This window comes from Gymnogyps californianus, chromosome 8 (genome assembly GCF_018139145.2).
Source record: "Gymnogyps californianus isolate 813 chromosome 8, ASM1813914v2, whole genome shotgun sequence".
Classification (NCBI taxonomy): Eukaryota; Metazoa; Chordata; class Aves; order Accipitriformes; family Cathartidae; genus Gymnogyps; species Gymnogyps californianus.
The window spans coordinates 34,289,415-34,305,549 of record NC_059478.1 but is presented as its reverse complement, the minus strand read 5'-3'; the positions used below and the strand labels follow the sequence as shown (position 1 = coordinate 34,305,549).

Sequence of the window (16,135 nt, the reverse complement as noted above, 5' to 3'; positions counted from 1 at the left end):
TCATGGGCAAAGGGAGGGCTGCACCACCCACCCTATCTCTACCCCATCCAGGTTCCACAGGAAGCTCAAAGGCACCCACAGCCGTGGACAAAGGGAGCGCCGCAACAGCCACCGTATGTGTACCCTGTCCTCATCCTACAGCCAACCAGCAGGTGCCCACAGCCCTGGGCAAAGGGAGAGCCGCACCACCCACCTTATCTCTACCCCATCCAGGTCCCACAGGCACCTCAAAGGTGTCCACAGCTATGGGCCAAGGTAGCGCCGCAATACCTGCCACATCTGTACCATGTCACCACCACACAAGCAGCTGGAAGGAACACTCAGCCATGGACAAAGGGAGCTCCGCAACAGCCACCGTATCTGCAGCCGTCATGATCATACAGCCAGCCAAAAGGCGCCCACCCTCATGGGCAAAGGAAAGCTGCACCACCCAATGGATCTGTACCCCATCCACATCCCACAGGCAGCTCCAAGGTGCCCGAAGCCATGGACAAAGGGAGCTTCGCAACACCCACCGTATGTGTACGCCATCCTCATCCCACAGACACCCGGAAGGCGCCCACAGCCCTGGGCAAAGGGAGAGCCGCACCACCCACCCTATCTCTACCCCATCCATGTCCCACAGGCAGCTCACAGGCGCCGACAGCCATGGACCAAGGGAGCACTGCAATACCTGCCACGTCTGTACCATGTCGTGGTCCCACAAGCAGCGGGAAGCAACACGCAGCCGTGGACAAAGGGAGCTCCACAACAGCCACCGTATGTGTACCCTGTCCTCATCCTACAGCCAACCAGCAGGTGCCCACAGCCCTGGGCAAAGGGAGGGCTGCACCACCCACCTTATCTCTACCCCATCCAGGTCCCACAGGCACCTCAAAGGTGCCCGAAGCCGCGGACAAAGGGAGCACTGCAACACCCACCACCTCTCTACTATGTCATGGTTTATAATTAAAATATAAACATCCACAGTGTGTTCAAAAGCAAGTTGTCATCTGTGACTATCTCATAGCAGTTTATAAAGGCAACTAAAAGAAGCAAGTGTAGTCTTGATGACATACACATAATATTTGAGATCTCAGTTTTGGTGTTCTAGTCAAATTGAATGTTGTTATGCATCCTGCAAGCTATTAGTTTGTACTAACAGAGAAACAATGCCTTTGCAGCGGGTTTTACAATCTGACGTAACCAAAGAGATGTATCAGTGATCAGATAAAGATTAGATGGCATGGAAATCAGCAACCTGGTTCTCAAATAGATTAAGATGTGCCTGGGTAATCTACATGATTTCGCTCTCCAGTATTCTGACACAGCGTCACGTATTTCTCTAACAGGATACTACTTGCTATTCTAAGAAAAGTTACATAGAAGATATAGATAGAAGACAACGAAATCTAAAAATACTGTTAGCTTTTTTAAGACAAAAATGGTTTTTTCCAAATGTTTTGAGGTCGTTTAGGGCTACTTCCCTGAGTTTATCATTAATCTTAAATCAGTTCATGTAATCAAGTGAAAACTCAGGAGAATTTTAGAAGATCTAATTGGAAACACCTACAGAGCTCTACAAAGTTCCGATTATGTCCGTTAAACTGAAAAGTCATTTAAATCTATCTAACAAAAAAAACCACCACAAAAAAACCTCAATCCAAATGGAGTTCCTTACACAAATACTTCGCACTACAATATGTATGTCCATCTCTTGGGTGGATGACTGTTCTGTTGTGTCAGTACTTATCTGGACATGACAGAATAAATACACATAAACACCCACAGACACAGTCAAAACCACTGGCAGAACTTTTGCTTTTTGCACAGCAAAACTACTAACACCAAAAATAATCTGCAATATAAAGAATGAGTAGGAAGAGCTGAGAGGCTTGAGAACTTCGTTGACTGTATAGTAACATGTTAAGAGTCTGTGACATTAGGGCCTCCGAACACAGTTTTAAAGCCTTCATGAATCCACAGATAAAGTAATTTAATCTATCCAAATGAGAAGCCAAGAAAAAATAAACCACCTACAGTGTATTCCAGTCACAAAAATTTCCAGAGGCATGCAGGAAAACATAAAAAATCACATGAATAGGCAAAGTACTATGTATACACACAAAGACACACATATGTATACACTCTAAAAACAACACAAATACATACACAGTAAGAAACTAGTTATATGTGAGAGCATCTAGATTAAATGAAAAAAATTCATCCTTCTCTTACTCTTTCCAACTATTTTCAAATATTTCCCTTCACAATGAACAGACATTCAGTCTGTTGTTAGACAGCAGACTATAGTACCTCACACACAAACTGGCCTTATTGCATATTCAGGAATCAAATTTGCAAGATAATGGGACAGTAAGCACAAATTTTTGCTCCTTAGAGGCAGGTGTCAAGAAACACCATTATCCTCACGAAATCCTGACAGAAATCTATCACAGTTACTGCATTAAGATTTTGTCCTGGAAACCAAGGTTGCCTCAGGAGACAGCCCAGGCTGTGGGACCTATGGTGATTTGGAAGGACAGGAACATGTAGAGAAATAGTTGTCCATTTCTGTACCTCGCAAGCACTAAAAATCCATGAATCTCTTATTTAGAGAATTAATTTGCAAATGGAAGATCAGACTTAAATAATTCAGGATTTAATTCAGGACATCATTTCCTTCAAAGACTTAAGTATTCCTTTAATAAATTGCTTCTGGCTTATACTACCTGATGCAAATGCATCTGGAGCTAGGTACATTTTCCTCTGATCGTGTCATAGGCACGTGTGGTTTGTCCTAAGAGAGGCCTCAGGACTAGTTTTTCAAAGGAAATCAGACAGTTGAGGTTAGCTTTGTCCCAAAGAGACACTCACTAAGGGAATACACCTGAGAGATATCATAGTGGACCAATCTACTTCTGGCTGACATCAGTAAAGTTTCCAACTCTCCACTGGCTTCAGTAGAAGGTGACAAATCATGCAGCCAAAAAAGGCACTGAGGAACAACCAAGCTATGCGACGACAGAGAACTTGATGACTTCATACACGGCAGATGATGTTCCTCACTAGTTTCATCACAGAATTGAAACGTATGACACTGGAAGATTTTAAGTTCTTACCTGTTCTTTTATTTCTGTCCACATAACAATACTTGATTTCATAATCTTTAAATAAGTCATGGATTTCCTGAAAGAGAAAAGTACAAATAACATCAGATAAATAACTCACCAGACCAAGGAAGTGCATAAATTCATCTCCATTTAAAAAAAAAAAAAAAAAAACCAAAACAAAAAACTTTCCCAATAAACAGAAAATCTCACCATAGAAACACTATCAAATATTTGTTTTTAAAAGAGCTGGTTATACTACTGCAGCAATGTTTTTATCTCATTAAAAATTGGCTTACTGAATTTGATTAACTTTTTGTTATATAAAGTCACATAAGCACAACAGGGTGTCCTGTTGACTGTCTTTTGATAAAGACAAATAACATCATAGTTCATTAAATAGCAAAAGCCCCACAATTTCGCCAAAGTACAGCTAGCATAGTTAAAATACCACACAGACAAGAAATACCGGCAACATCACATTATGCAGTTTACTGAGGGCAGGCAACACCATCATAAAATGCAACAGTTGCTTTAGTTTCCTGTAACTGCTCAAGTTCACCCTAACAGATTTTCACTCTTTTAATAATGAATATTCTTTCAGCCAGCAGCTAATTGTGCCCAGAATACCCCCTGGAAAGTATCCTGTATCAATTACTGCACAGATGCTCAATGAAGAATCAATCCCAACAGCATTATTTGCTCCCACCAATTAATGGAGAGAGAACAGGAGTGTGGGAGGCGTGGGGTAGGAGCAACTGTAAGAGGTGTGTAGCAGTTTGCTATAGCTATTCCCCAACAAGAGCAACGTGTATGTATGCACACGCCCCACAAAAACCACGAACTGTTATCAGTTCAGTGGCGAGAATGGAGACATGAACATTAATCATCCCCAAGAAGAAACCATGAGTAGTAACGTGGATATATGTATTCTTTTACTTGGCCAAGTCCCATATACGATAGTGAAAGACCATTTGAGCAAGCAAAACAATCAACCAACTTTGTCTGAAAGTTTAATTGCAGACAATTTCCAGTAGCACAGTCTACTCGCCAGTTTGCTAATTCAATATATATAGCCTAGAGGTTAATTGGGTTCTCCATGACTGGTATCAGGTGCATACCTTTTAGTCAAGCGAACACCAATCTCCAGTTTCACTAGTTAACAGCTGTCAAATACTACATTAATAAAATATGGCAGCGTTTCTCAAGCTACCAGCCATCCTCTAATCGGATGCAATAAGGATGTGGTTTCTGAAAAGCAAAAATACGCCAGGCACAATTCAAAGATTCCAGTCAGGTAGGCGATTTGACTGTGGACATCCCTCTAATGAGAATTAGACAGTGGTTCATTCTCAGTCATGAGAGACTGAGAAGACACTTTCTGCACAGTTTTGTACAGCTCAGCTGTACTGTGGCACTGAAGACTCTAAAGAAGTTACTTCTGTCCCACTTACAAAAAGGGGGACATATTTACCTTTTTTATTTCCTATATTATTTTACAAGATTAACACTGAAAGTTTTGTATGATGATTAAGTAGCAGGAAATACTATTTCAAACAGCTCTGAACACTCTTTTGAAAGTCGTCTGTGAATCAGATGATTCCACATGATGTCCCAGTAACCGTTTGAAACTTTGAGAGGGAAAATAGCCTGTATTGAACATATCTTCATGGGATAATTATGAGGTCTCATGTAAAAAATGATGAGAACATAAGGAAGAATTAAAATGAAAACCTAATTTAAGCAAAGTAATTTTAGTAAAGATTTTAACACCGATTTCCACAAGTTGTTGCAAACGCTGCCAGGTTTGTACAATGGGCTCTTCCAGGAAGGTGCTTGTTCTTGTGCACTCATGGCCCCCATGGCAGGGCTGAGACCTTTACCCACGGAATTGGGTTTGTGTAGTATTTCAGTGAAAGCATTTTTCACATAAAGACTGTTTGTGACAATTTACAAAAATAAAACACACCATGCTGACTCTTAAGCAAATGTATACTCCTTCAAATTAAACAGATATGTAAACATCTGTGTACATTAGACCAAGACTCTTCATAATATTTTCAGAATTACTAAACTGGCTTTTGAACTTGGCACTTCTCTAAACTTTACCTTCAACATCTTTCAACACTTAGGTCTGTTAGAAAAGAACGAACCCTACTACTATTTTAATGTTCTTAATAGTTTCTATTCCCGACAGCTCAGAGCAGAACTGTCAGGGAAAGCAACAAGAACACTTTACCCGCTGTTCCTAACCGGGCTCAGCTGTGCACCAACACCACTGAACATAGTTGGTCCCTTTGGTGTAAGCAGTTACCCGGTATTCGGGCCAGGAAGGAGTGTTTACTCTGTAGGAGAAACAGGTCATCCAAGTCAGGTATATTCTCTGGTGCGACCCTATTAACTTGCAAGGAATGTAAGCAGAGGGCTGTTTCCCTGAGCACGGCAGAAACAAACAGCTGCAGTTCGTTCCCCGCTCCCGACCTCCCGGCAGCCTGCCGGCTCATGCACCTGGGGAGCCCGGCCTCCGCACCCCCAGCCCAGCTACGCCAGCCCCCTCCCCACGTCAGGACCTACCACCACCACCGCACACACCCATGGAGAACCCGTCAGCCCCTACCCACGCTCTGCGGCAGGAAAACTTTTCGCCCTCCTCGGGTTAGCCTTACCATGGCACGGCCTTGTGCTGGGCAGCCACGTGAGAAAGGCAATGCAAGTGCTCACCATGTCTTACCACATGAGGTTTAGCAAAGCAGTAGTAATAAACTCAGTGGTGGTACCACACGTGAGCAGTGGCTGCCATCCCCAGTGCCACCACTTTGCCCACGCTCACAATATCCACATCCAAACCGTCTGTTGACCAAGCCTGGCCACTCTCAGTATTTTTTCCACATAACATTTACAAAACTGCTTCTCCTAAAGGATTTTTTCTTCTTTTATAAATGAATGAAGCTACTAGTCTAAAACAAAGTGACTGACAATTACCACAATAATCATGATATAACTGCATCATATTAAGTCTAAACAAAATGGCAACATCCACTAACATGCTGAAGGTCTAGCTGCCATGAGTGTCACGCACTGAACGTCAGGCTAGATTATAATATTTTGACAACAAAAATTGTAAGCAGTTATAAAGCTATCTGGCAGACATACAGCAGTCACGGATCCTGCGAAGTCTCCAACACAAACACTGTTTATAGTGGTGCCTATCTTGGCCCTTAATTATTGCACTCCTAGGATCAACTTGTAGTTGAACCAGACATAAAACTCAGCACCAACTCTTGGGCACCGAGGTGTACCTGAGCAAAGTCCCCACCAGGCAGCTCCCGGGGGATGTGTCCCTGGTCAAAGCAAGGATGATACGTACCACAGAAACGGAGAGGAGGAGAGAAAACGAGGAGAGAGCTTGCTCAGAGTAACAGCAGTTGCATAAACACATGGGCCATGTCAGCGGCCCTAACTAAACATCTTGGAACAGAAATGTAACCAATAACGCTTAGCTACTATACAGCCCCTTAAACCTTCAAAGTTCTTAAAAGCAGACTTTGAAAGCTAGTTCATCTTATCATCAGTAAAAATTAAAATCCTAACTAGAAAATAATCAGTTCATACTTTAAAACTAGCAGAAAAAAGCAAACCCAAATATATTAAAGGGAGTTTAAGAGAAACCACTAGTAAATACAGGCTGAATACACTTTAAAAAAATGTACTATTTACTACTATAAGAAATGTGGTCTTGAAATACTTCAGTTCTTGGCCTGTCCCGTCTTGTCTTGGGTAGAAAAACTGGCAACATGACTTTTTACCACACACTATCAATTTGAAATTTGCATCTCTCAAACGGAAAGAATGCCCTCCTCAGAGAGGATCTGTCTTTATGCTTTATTACCTGCATTGTTTTAAACGCAAACAAGAAAAGGGGTCATTAACAGGTACATTTGCCCTATTTATCAAATTAGTAAAGCTCAATGTATTATTTCTAACAAAATCAGCTTTTCATACCCAGGATCTCATAGTGCAAGAAAAGAAATATGCAAGAAATACTCAGTCATCACCTGGAACAATATACCATGTATGTAAAGCCTACAGCACCCTAAACCCAAGTATTTTTCTCTCTCTAGATGTAATACTCAATTGTGTTATTCTGGCAACAAAAATATTTAACAATTATAATGGTGCCTGCCCAGATTTCTACAGTAAGCTTTAGTGGTGTTTCCAATATAAACACTGTACAAGCCTGGTCTATAACTTGGCTCTCAGTAAGTAGCTGAAGGCCTAAACTTCACGCACATATTCTTGAAACGGGAATCAATTATGTTTTAAGTAGTTAAACTAAGTAACATGTTTGGCTAACCAAGAAGTTTTAAATAATCTCATAACTAAAAAAGACTTTGTTTTCATTTGTGCAGGCAGAGCAGGAAAGAGGAGGACTTCTCAGGAAAAAGCTTTACATTTACAAATTATATAATGGGGTGTTCATTTAATTCAAATTTTAGACCACTAAATCTTTGAGGCCATGACATGACACATGGATTTCACTGCAGATATAAAAAAACCCAGGTCTGCTGTGGGGGAAAAAAAAAAAAGGTAGTAAGCAAGAGAACATCAACACGGTTTAAAATAATAATCTATTACTGAGGGAAAATCCCAGAGACTCTGTTGGAGAGTAAGAAGTGGAGTACATAGCACCAACAAGAGGGTTAGATAACAAAGCACAAGGACTGATGCAAAGTGCAATTTTAAACATCTCCTGTCTACTAATGACCACGGAGGTAGGAGCTCCTCAAATTTTCACCAACTGGGCATCGACTGCCGGATAAACCCTCCCTTGCTCCTAACAAGCAAAATTTCAGACAAAGATTGGGCTCACCATACCGTATTGTATGTTCTCTTCTTTGAGAGATTTTCAAGTTTTTTTTCAATGTTCCATTAAAGACAATTCTTAGATGAGCAATGGTTGTAGGATCAAGTCTAAGATGTGCAGCAGATGTCTACCTGCCCAGGCATCCAGGAACAGTGAGCACTGAGGTGTGCCCTAAAGCTTTTGCTCAGCACATTCTTCACTTCCACGAACAGTCACAAACTCTGAAACTTGAAATAAAATCAAGCCTGTAATTCTAGGCCATAAACTGCCTTTGGGGCGAACCTTGTTGTTTGAGAATTGACTCTCACTTTTGTAAGATCATACCCTCCAAAGATCCTTACTAAAGTAATATAAGAAAATGTTAAGACAGAAGAACAACAGTTTCTCAATAAACTTATAATGTACATGGAATGAAAAACATATTTCTCTGTTCTTCCAGAGACATATTAGTGTGTTGATAAGAGGAACACTATGGGACTGGAAATTAATTTCATCATCCTGGGTACACTGGGCGGTACGCAAGCTAAATGAAAGATGAAAAAGACATAGAAGAGGTAACATGAGAGAGCAAGAGCACAAAGCAAAAGAAAAGCAATAAAGAAAATCAAAAAGCATGTACATGCTAAGGCATGAGAGCTACTCACTATCCAGCAAGTATGCCTTTCATGTTCAGTCAGTGTGACGGAGGACTAACTAAAACACAAAGGCCCTTTCTACTTAAACGTCTGGCATACAACAGATGGGGAGAGAGTACTTCCTCAAATCATCACAGTTCATTAAAGGCTTTCTATCAAAAAGGAACAAGGAAAAATTGTGGCTAATCCAGGGAGAAAGAAGAAAAAAAAAAAAACCAACCCCACCAGAAATAGCATCACGCTAAGTAGTGATTTGTCTTTTGATCAGGAACAGACACCGGTGAAAAAAACTGGATGGGTACATCAGGTCCCAAAACACAAAATAAATCCCTATCCCAGGTGGACTGCACCAGTTTCTTATCAACACCTAAATGTTTCATCTTTCTTTAGATTCTGTCATGCCAAAGAAGAACTACAGGGTATTAAAATAATTAATCAGCCCTACTTTACTTCATGTCCTACATTAAAGTAGAACATCCGCTCTAGAAGATTTATTTTCTAGCCTCAGATGTTAAAGAAAAGCAGAAATGTGAATCTAACATGGTGGCGTTTAAAGATAATCAAGCACAGAAAAAACTGGTTGAAAGCAAGTGCATCTTCCCCAGCACTGGCTCCTTAGCTGCAAAGAGGGGAATCAAAAAGTGAACAGCCCTCGTTGGTCAGCTAATCTTAGCAGTGAAGACTGGAGATTTTGCTACACATCTCAGCAATGATTAGCAAGAAAGATAACCCAAGGTCTATTCTTCCTAACAGCAACTCCATGGGACACAAACTGGTATGCCAGGGTACCAGACTGCTGATTACATCACAGTTATGAGCCACTGCTCCTATGGAAGTTAATCAGACATCAATAAGGACCCACTAACAGTGAAAAAACAATGACTTGGGGGAAATCAAAAACAATTCTTCTAATCCATTGGGGTAATTACAAAAACCAAAACAAACAGAAGCTGACTTGCCATACAACACTCCAGCAAAATAAAACTTCCCGTTTAGTAAGGTACAACTTCACTTACTCTCTGGTCATCTTGAAATTCTTGGGATCTCTTTACCAGTAAAGGAGAGAAGAAGTTACCATTTCCTTCCCTCCCTCTGCCCAGAGCAGTCCTCCTGCCTCACAGAGCACTCGGAGCAGTTTTATGATAGTTCCAAGGACCTTCAATTTGCGATGCATGCCTTTGAACACTGCACTTTCAACATCGTATGCGATTGTGTTCCTTGCTGTTGAAATGGATTAGTTGATTCATCAGAGATGACGGTGCAGGGAGATGCACGCACAACAAGGCAATCGCAAGAGACGTCCAACAAAGAGATTGCTGATTCATTGCCAAGCACTGACCAGAATAAAATGGACGACTATAACCAAGCTTACCTTTAAGTTTCTTTGCAAAGATTCTTGACACGAACATCAGTCTTACCACAACACTGCATCAGAGGATATTAATGCTAACAAGAACAGACCCACTGACATTTTTCAAAAAGACCAACACCAATGGGACAATCTTGCCTGTCTTACTGTAAAACATCACGTATCACTGCCCTGCTAGGATTCCTTGGATCCTGCTTATGGCCCTTCATCCTAATGAAGCCATAAAATGATCACTCCGGTAAGAGCAGATGACGCTTCCCAACTCTTGCAAGAAGAATTGCAACTTAGAGGAGTATGTTCTGCAAAGGCTGCAAGAGGAGAGGGGATTGTTGCTCTGGATAGCGCGTCCTGTACGTGAAGCCTGGTATGCAGTGCAACGTTCTTGATGCAAGCAGCGAAGCTCCACGGAGAAACAGGAAGGCCCGCTGTGACCCTCCAAGCAGCCTGGTCCACACTCGGTACTGAATTCTCTTTTTAAGACAGCAGTCACTGCTACAGTATTACCTCAAAATCTGAAGTACATTCAGAATAACACCTACAGGTCCCATATTCTCAGTGCATGGTGTGTTACCAGATCACACCTCTCCCAGAGCTTCGGAGCAAGATCATCAGATTGAGAGGAGAAGGAATGCACCTAAGTAGAACAAAATACCGAGCAGATTTTTAATATAGTTTGCATATAGCCACAATGATAGAAAAACATCCGATTGAGGGAGGGAGGGAAAACACGACATTAGTTAAGACAGGAGTTGATCTAGTAAGCTGTTTTACTCACAACACTGACCCAATTAACAAGAATCAGTCAGAGCAGTAACAAGTGCATTTCTATCTAATTTTATAGGTTCAGCAATCTAAAAAGTAACAAAAATATATAGCCGTACAGATATCAATGGTGCTTCATCTCAAGATTTAGAGAGGTCACAGTAACAGCGTATATCCATTTTTAGGTCATTATCACACCACACATTTGATAACGTGCACAGTTCAGGTACTGCGCTGGAGGAATCAGACAGGGATGAATATGGGAGCTAACTGGCAACTCTGGAAGACTTCACCGTGACAGGTCAGTACAAAATCGATTGACTTGCCAACTAAACAGTAAATGGAGACTTTGCCTTCAAGAACAGTGAAGGTGCTAATAAAAATGTTTACTGCAGATCTGTCACAAAAATACCTTTTCTCCATGGCTGTAGTGAGAGACTTGCTGGAAGAAATACTAATCCTGCAAGTACATATTTGCAGGTTGAGCTATAAAGCCCAATGCAGAAAGAATCTTCTTGACATAATTTTGGCTTAATCTGTTCCCCCTCTGGATTTGTTTCATACTGACACTCAATGAAAAAAGCTCATAAGGGAATGGTGACTTACTTGGTGTGACAGAATGCCAAGTGCTTTCTTCAGGCTGTCCTTTCTCCTGAAAACACGCTCTGGATTTCCTTAGGAACACAGATGCTGCCAAATGCATTTAGAGAGAAATCCCACTTGCCAGGATTCAAACGTGGGCAACCTTTGCCCCTTAACAATAGCCACCGAGCACCTAAAGTGCTGAACGCTTCAGACACTTAAAGATCTCTCTGTTTGTTTGGTTTCTAAGACTACAAACCTGTGGTACTCTGTTTCTGGTTCAGAAACTTCATGGCTAAGGTACATTTCTTCTGTGGCCTTAAGAGTAATTTTTTTTTTTTAATTCAGTTTAACGCACGTAGAACTCCAAAGGTAATAGAAGATTACAAGTACAATAATAAACAAAAAAAGTTAATATGTAGCTACAACTGGCAGAGGAAAATGTTCGTTACTTAATTTCACCTGAAAAAATTGGAGTTTTGTTCTCATTTTGAAGATGATGAACCTTCTGAAAAAACTGAACATCTCCACCAATCTGTATCAGGAGAAGAGCTGTTTCTCGCTTGAAAACTATTTTGGTAAATCTTGGCCTCACTCTTCACATAATACCAACAAATGATAGCAAACCCAACACCCCAATGATTAGAGATGAATAATTACATTTACAAAAACATATTCTGGGAGACTTTGCTGCACTTTAACGATGTTCATCTCTTTCTTGATGGCGAATAAATTGGCCAGGTTAGCAACAGTTCATCTGATTTTACTTGGCTAACCAATCATTTCAAGAAGAAAACAGCAGATGAAACACCTCTGCGCAGTGTTTACCAAGGGTGTTAATTTGAAATAAGAAATGTTAAGTTTCATGGTAATTTTTGGAAATGCTGACAGCCAAATACACAGGTATACTTAACATGCCTGACCACAAACATACTTCTCCTTTCCAAAACGGCTCCAGGACAGAAACTTCCTCTCTACAGCATGACTATTCTGCCTTTACATGCCAACACCAATAGCTCAACGATGTTAAAAATTAAAATGACATCTTTTGAAACTGTATTTCAGGATCTGTACATGGTAGTACTGTTCTAGCCCAGTAACAGGTGAACATTAGAACCTTACATATGGAGAAAAAGGCATCTAAGCGCTACTTTTCAGTCATCAAAACAAAATGACAAACTTCCAAAATACTGTGTGGCTGCCAAATTGGACCTTCACGCTAGTATTTCCCTGTAGCATTCTTTGTCTGACCAAGCAACACCAAACTTCATGGCTTCCATATAGGTAAGATGTGCTTTTAACCAGTCCACATGTGAATTCATGAAGTACCTGCTGCGTGCAACAGGAGCAAGTAACACAACTGTTGCAGTGTCAGACAAAGTGATCCTGTTCCAGCTATCCACAGCAAGCATCTTGTGATATGCCGGTAAGCCCTCTCTGTCAACACAGTCACGCGTGATGGCTTCTTGAAGAGACGATGAAGATTAGCAGGGTTTTCCAAGTTGTGAGTTTGCTATTGATTAGGTCATTAGGTTGCTATAAACAGAGGTAAGGCTCTGTGTGTAAAACATCATGCAGGATCATAGCAAAACTGTCATATCTAAAACTCTACCTACCTACAACCACACTACAGCACGGCCAAACAGACCGAAAGGCACCATATACATGAGGACATAACATCAAGAAGTGCAGCGGCAAGCAAGCTCAGTACTCTGGATCAAATTACACTGATCGCTGAAAGATTCTCTCTCGAATGGTCTCCTTCTACCAGAGTTATGGAGAAAATGATAGTCTACACGTGCTGCACTTACTCGCAGGTAGTAAAATTGCCTGTGCTTTAGAAAGAGAGGGGAAGAGACGCAAGGAGCGGTTTAGAACAAAAGCTGTAATTACATTTTTTTATACTTGTGCATCAAGTTGAATATTTGGAGCCAGTAAAGATCTCATAAGTGACTGTGCAACTAAATCACCACAAAATCTGACTCACATGCATTAGGTTTAAGAGTTCACCCATTTTCTCCTCCGAATTGCAGTAGTTTGAGCGGAATTTTCCTAAACCACCAACACATTGCGGAAAACCACTTTCACTGACTACGCGCTGCTCACCTCAGAGAAAAAAAAAACAAAACAGGCTTGAAGCTTTTTAGCTTTGCTTTTACACAGAAACTGGATGTGTTGCAGGATCGCAAAGTCGCCCTACCTGTCCGGATACAGTGAGTACATAGGTGCCACCTCACGAGTACCGCTAACGGGCCACACACCGGCCGTTGCTTCCCTTCAGGAGCAGTCACACGAGTGCAATTAGCGCACTCATTAGCCTTGCTGATCTGCACACCTCACTGCCGGCGCGCAGAAAAACGCGCTGCCCCTCACAGCCCTCCGGGTTTGCCCCGGGACGGGGGCTGCTCCTCCCTCACGCCCTGGGGCCCGACCCCGGCTCCCACAGGCGGGCAGGTAACCGCCGGCACCGGCACCAAGCTGCCGTGGAGCCGTGCCCTGCCAGCCCGGCGTCGCCCCCCGCGGATGCGGGCGACGGTTCCCGCCGCGGGGAGGACAAGCTGGAGCCGCTCTCCCCAGGCACCGCGGCTACCGGCGGTAACAAAGCCATCTGCCAAAGAAGGCGTCGGGAGGAGAAGCCCGAGCGGACCCGCGGGGGGGGGGCAGAAGGGAAGCTGCGGCCCCCGAACTCCCCTGGGGACGAGGGCAAACGCGGGCCGCCGGGCAGCCCTGCACCTCCCTCACGCCGGCCCTGGGGAACGGCTCCCCCGTGGCACCCGGCCCCGCTCCGGGCGCTCCCCCGCCCCGGGACGGGCCCCCCGCCCCCGGGCACGGCCCGCCTGAGGCGCCGGCGGGAGCGCGCCACGCCGCCGGCCGGCCGAGGGGAGGCGGCGGCCGTACCTGGCTGCTGCTCTCGGCCGGCAGGTTCCTCAGCAGGATCTTGCGCCTGTTGCTCAGCTCCCGGTGGGTGCTCGCCAGGCGCCTCGCCACCTCCTCGGGGCCCAGCGGCGGCGGCGGCGGCCGAGCCCCCGCGGCGGCTCCGCGGGCAGCTCCGCGCCGCGCTCGGCTGCTGCCGCCATCTTGCAGAGCGCCCGGGCGAGCGGGGGGGAGCCGCGGCGGTGGGCGGGCGGCGGGGGAAGCCGCGGGGCACGGCACGGCGCGGCCCGCCGGCGGGGCGCGGGGAGCCACGCCAGGCCCCACCGCGCTCCCCGCCCCGCTGACTGGCCGCGCCCGCCGCCCTCTCCCTGTCCCTCCCGGGGGAGGCTGAAATCTGCGGAGCCCCGCGGAGGCGGGACGTTGCGGCCCGCGGAGCCTCCGCCGAGGAGCCCCGTGAGGAGGCAGCGGGCTCGGCCTCCCCGCCAGCCCCAGAGGGGCGCCCCGACCCCGGCCCGCTGCCGCACAAAAGCGGTGAAAGGGGCACAGATCCCCGTGAGGAGAGAAGGACAACGCGGGGGGAGAGGAGAAAACTCGAGCGGAGCTCGGTAGTGCCTGTAAGGGCCTCAGGCTGCAATCCTCTTCGGGGTGTGTGGGGAGAAACGGGCATCAGAGGGTGAATTTCATCCCCACAGTAATGTATCTCTAGTCAGATTTTAGGGAGGGACTTGAGCACTCTCAAGGAGAGTTTGGGGCTCTGTTATGAGGGCAGTCACCCCAAGAGCCATCGTGACGGAGGCGCCCCAAGGAGGCCAAGGCTTGGACACTGGCCCTCTCTCTCACTGAGGCATGATGTGGCTCATCGCACCCAGAAGTTACCGTTTCTTCAAAGTCCCACTGTCGATACCTTCCTTAGGTACGAGTCCACCCGGAGAGACTGAAATGCAGAATGACAACGAAATAAAGCAGATCTCAAGTGAACCCAAGTGCTCCATCAGAGGTTAGCAGGCACGATGGCCCAAGATGATCTCGTTCTAATTTTATTTTTCATCAGAAACATACCAAACAAATTACAAAGCATCCAAATGGGTAAACCAAGGCCTGGGTGCTGCACTTGCGGCAAAAGTCACCCTCTTGTGGCAAAGCACCGTGTAATGGTGCACGGGCAGGCACCGGGCTTGCGACTGTCATGCGAAGAAAAGGAGCGCAAGATCCCAAGAGAAGGGAAGTATTTCTGGGAGTCACTATAAAAGAAATTTTCCCTTCTATGAAGCTTCTGTCTGTAAAACTGTTTCACTCTGTTAGCACTTACTTTAAAAAATAAAATAGGTTGTTCTCTTGGAAAATTCGTTTCTCCTTAGCACGGTTACTTGCAATGTCACTTACAACACAGTAAATTTAGCTCTTAACGCTGTCAGCATTGCTATAAATGAATGAAGAATAATTTAAATATTTGTATCTATTTTTAGATACGAGGGCAACCACAAAGAACAGGCAAAAGAGGATCCAAACCTGAAAAACAGTAGTCTTAAAAAGGAAATCGGAAACACACTTTGAGTTAAATTGGGTATATGTGACTAAGTTCTTATCAAAAAAATCTAATTCTGGATGATAATTCTTGACTAAGTTTAAAGTGCCATTTTAGAGACAGGATTGCCAGTTACAGAAGAAAACCCCCACCAAATAACAATAGTGTGTTTAGAAGTGGCTTTAGTCTAAACCAAAGCTAGCAAGTTAAGACTACAAAGAATCTTGGACCTTCATTACTTCTAAAATTAATTTTAAAACTGCTGAGTAAACAATAATCAAAGTACTTTTTGTTCTTTTTGGTGTATTATTAAAAAATTTGTCAGGGCTGACAAGCTCCTGTTCAAGGGCTTCCTTTTCCCTAATTTTTTGGAATAGGTGATGTTCCTCCTCCTTCAATATTTGCATTATGTTTAATGAATTTTTGGAAATCAGA

At 43.9% G+C, this 16,135-nt stretch overlaps 1 protein-coding gene across 1 annotated transcript in view; it reads right to left on the bottom strand.

The window, feature by feature from the left end:
• RAVER2 (ribonucleoprotein, PTB binding 2) overlaps window positions 1–15,035 on the bottom strand; it is a 111,422-nt gene extending 96,387 nt beyond the window's left edge. Inside the window, exons 1-3 of the mRNA XM_050901076.1 lie at window positions 15,016–15,035; window positions 14,200–14,368; window positions 3,102–3,168 (exon numbers count right to left, since the gene is read on the bottom strand). Of these exons, the coding sequence (XP_050757033.1) occupies window positions 3,102–3,168; window positions 14,200–14,368; window positions 15,016–15,035 (256 nt within the window). The remainder of the gene's footprint in view (window positions 1–3,101; window positions 3,169–14,199; window positions 14,369–15,015) is intronic.
• Window positions 15,036–16,135: the final 1,100 nt, after the last annotated feature.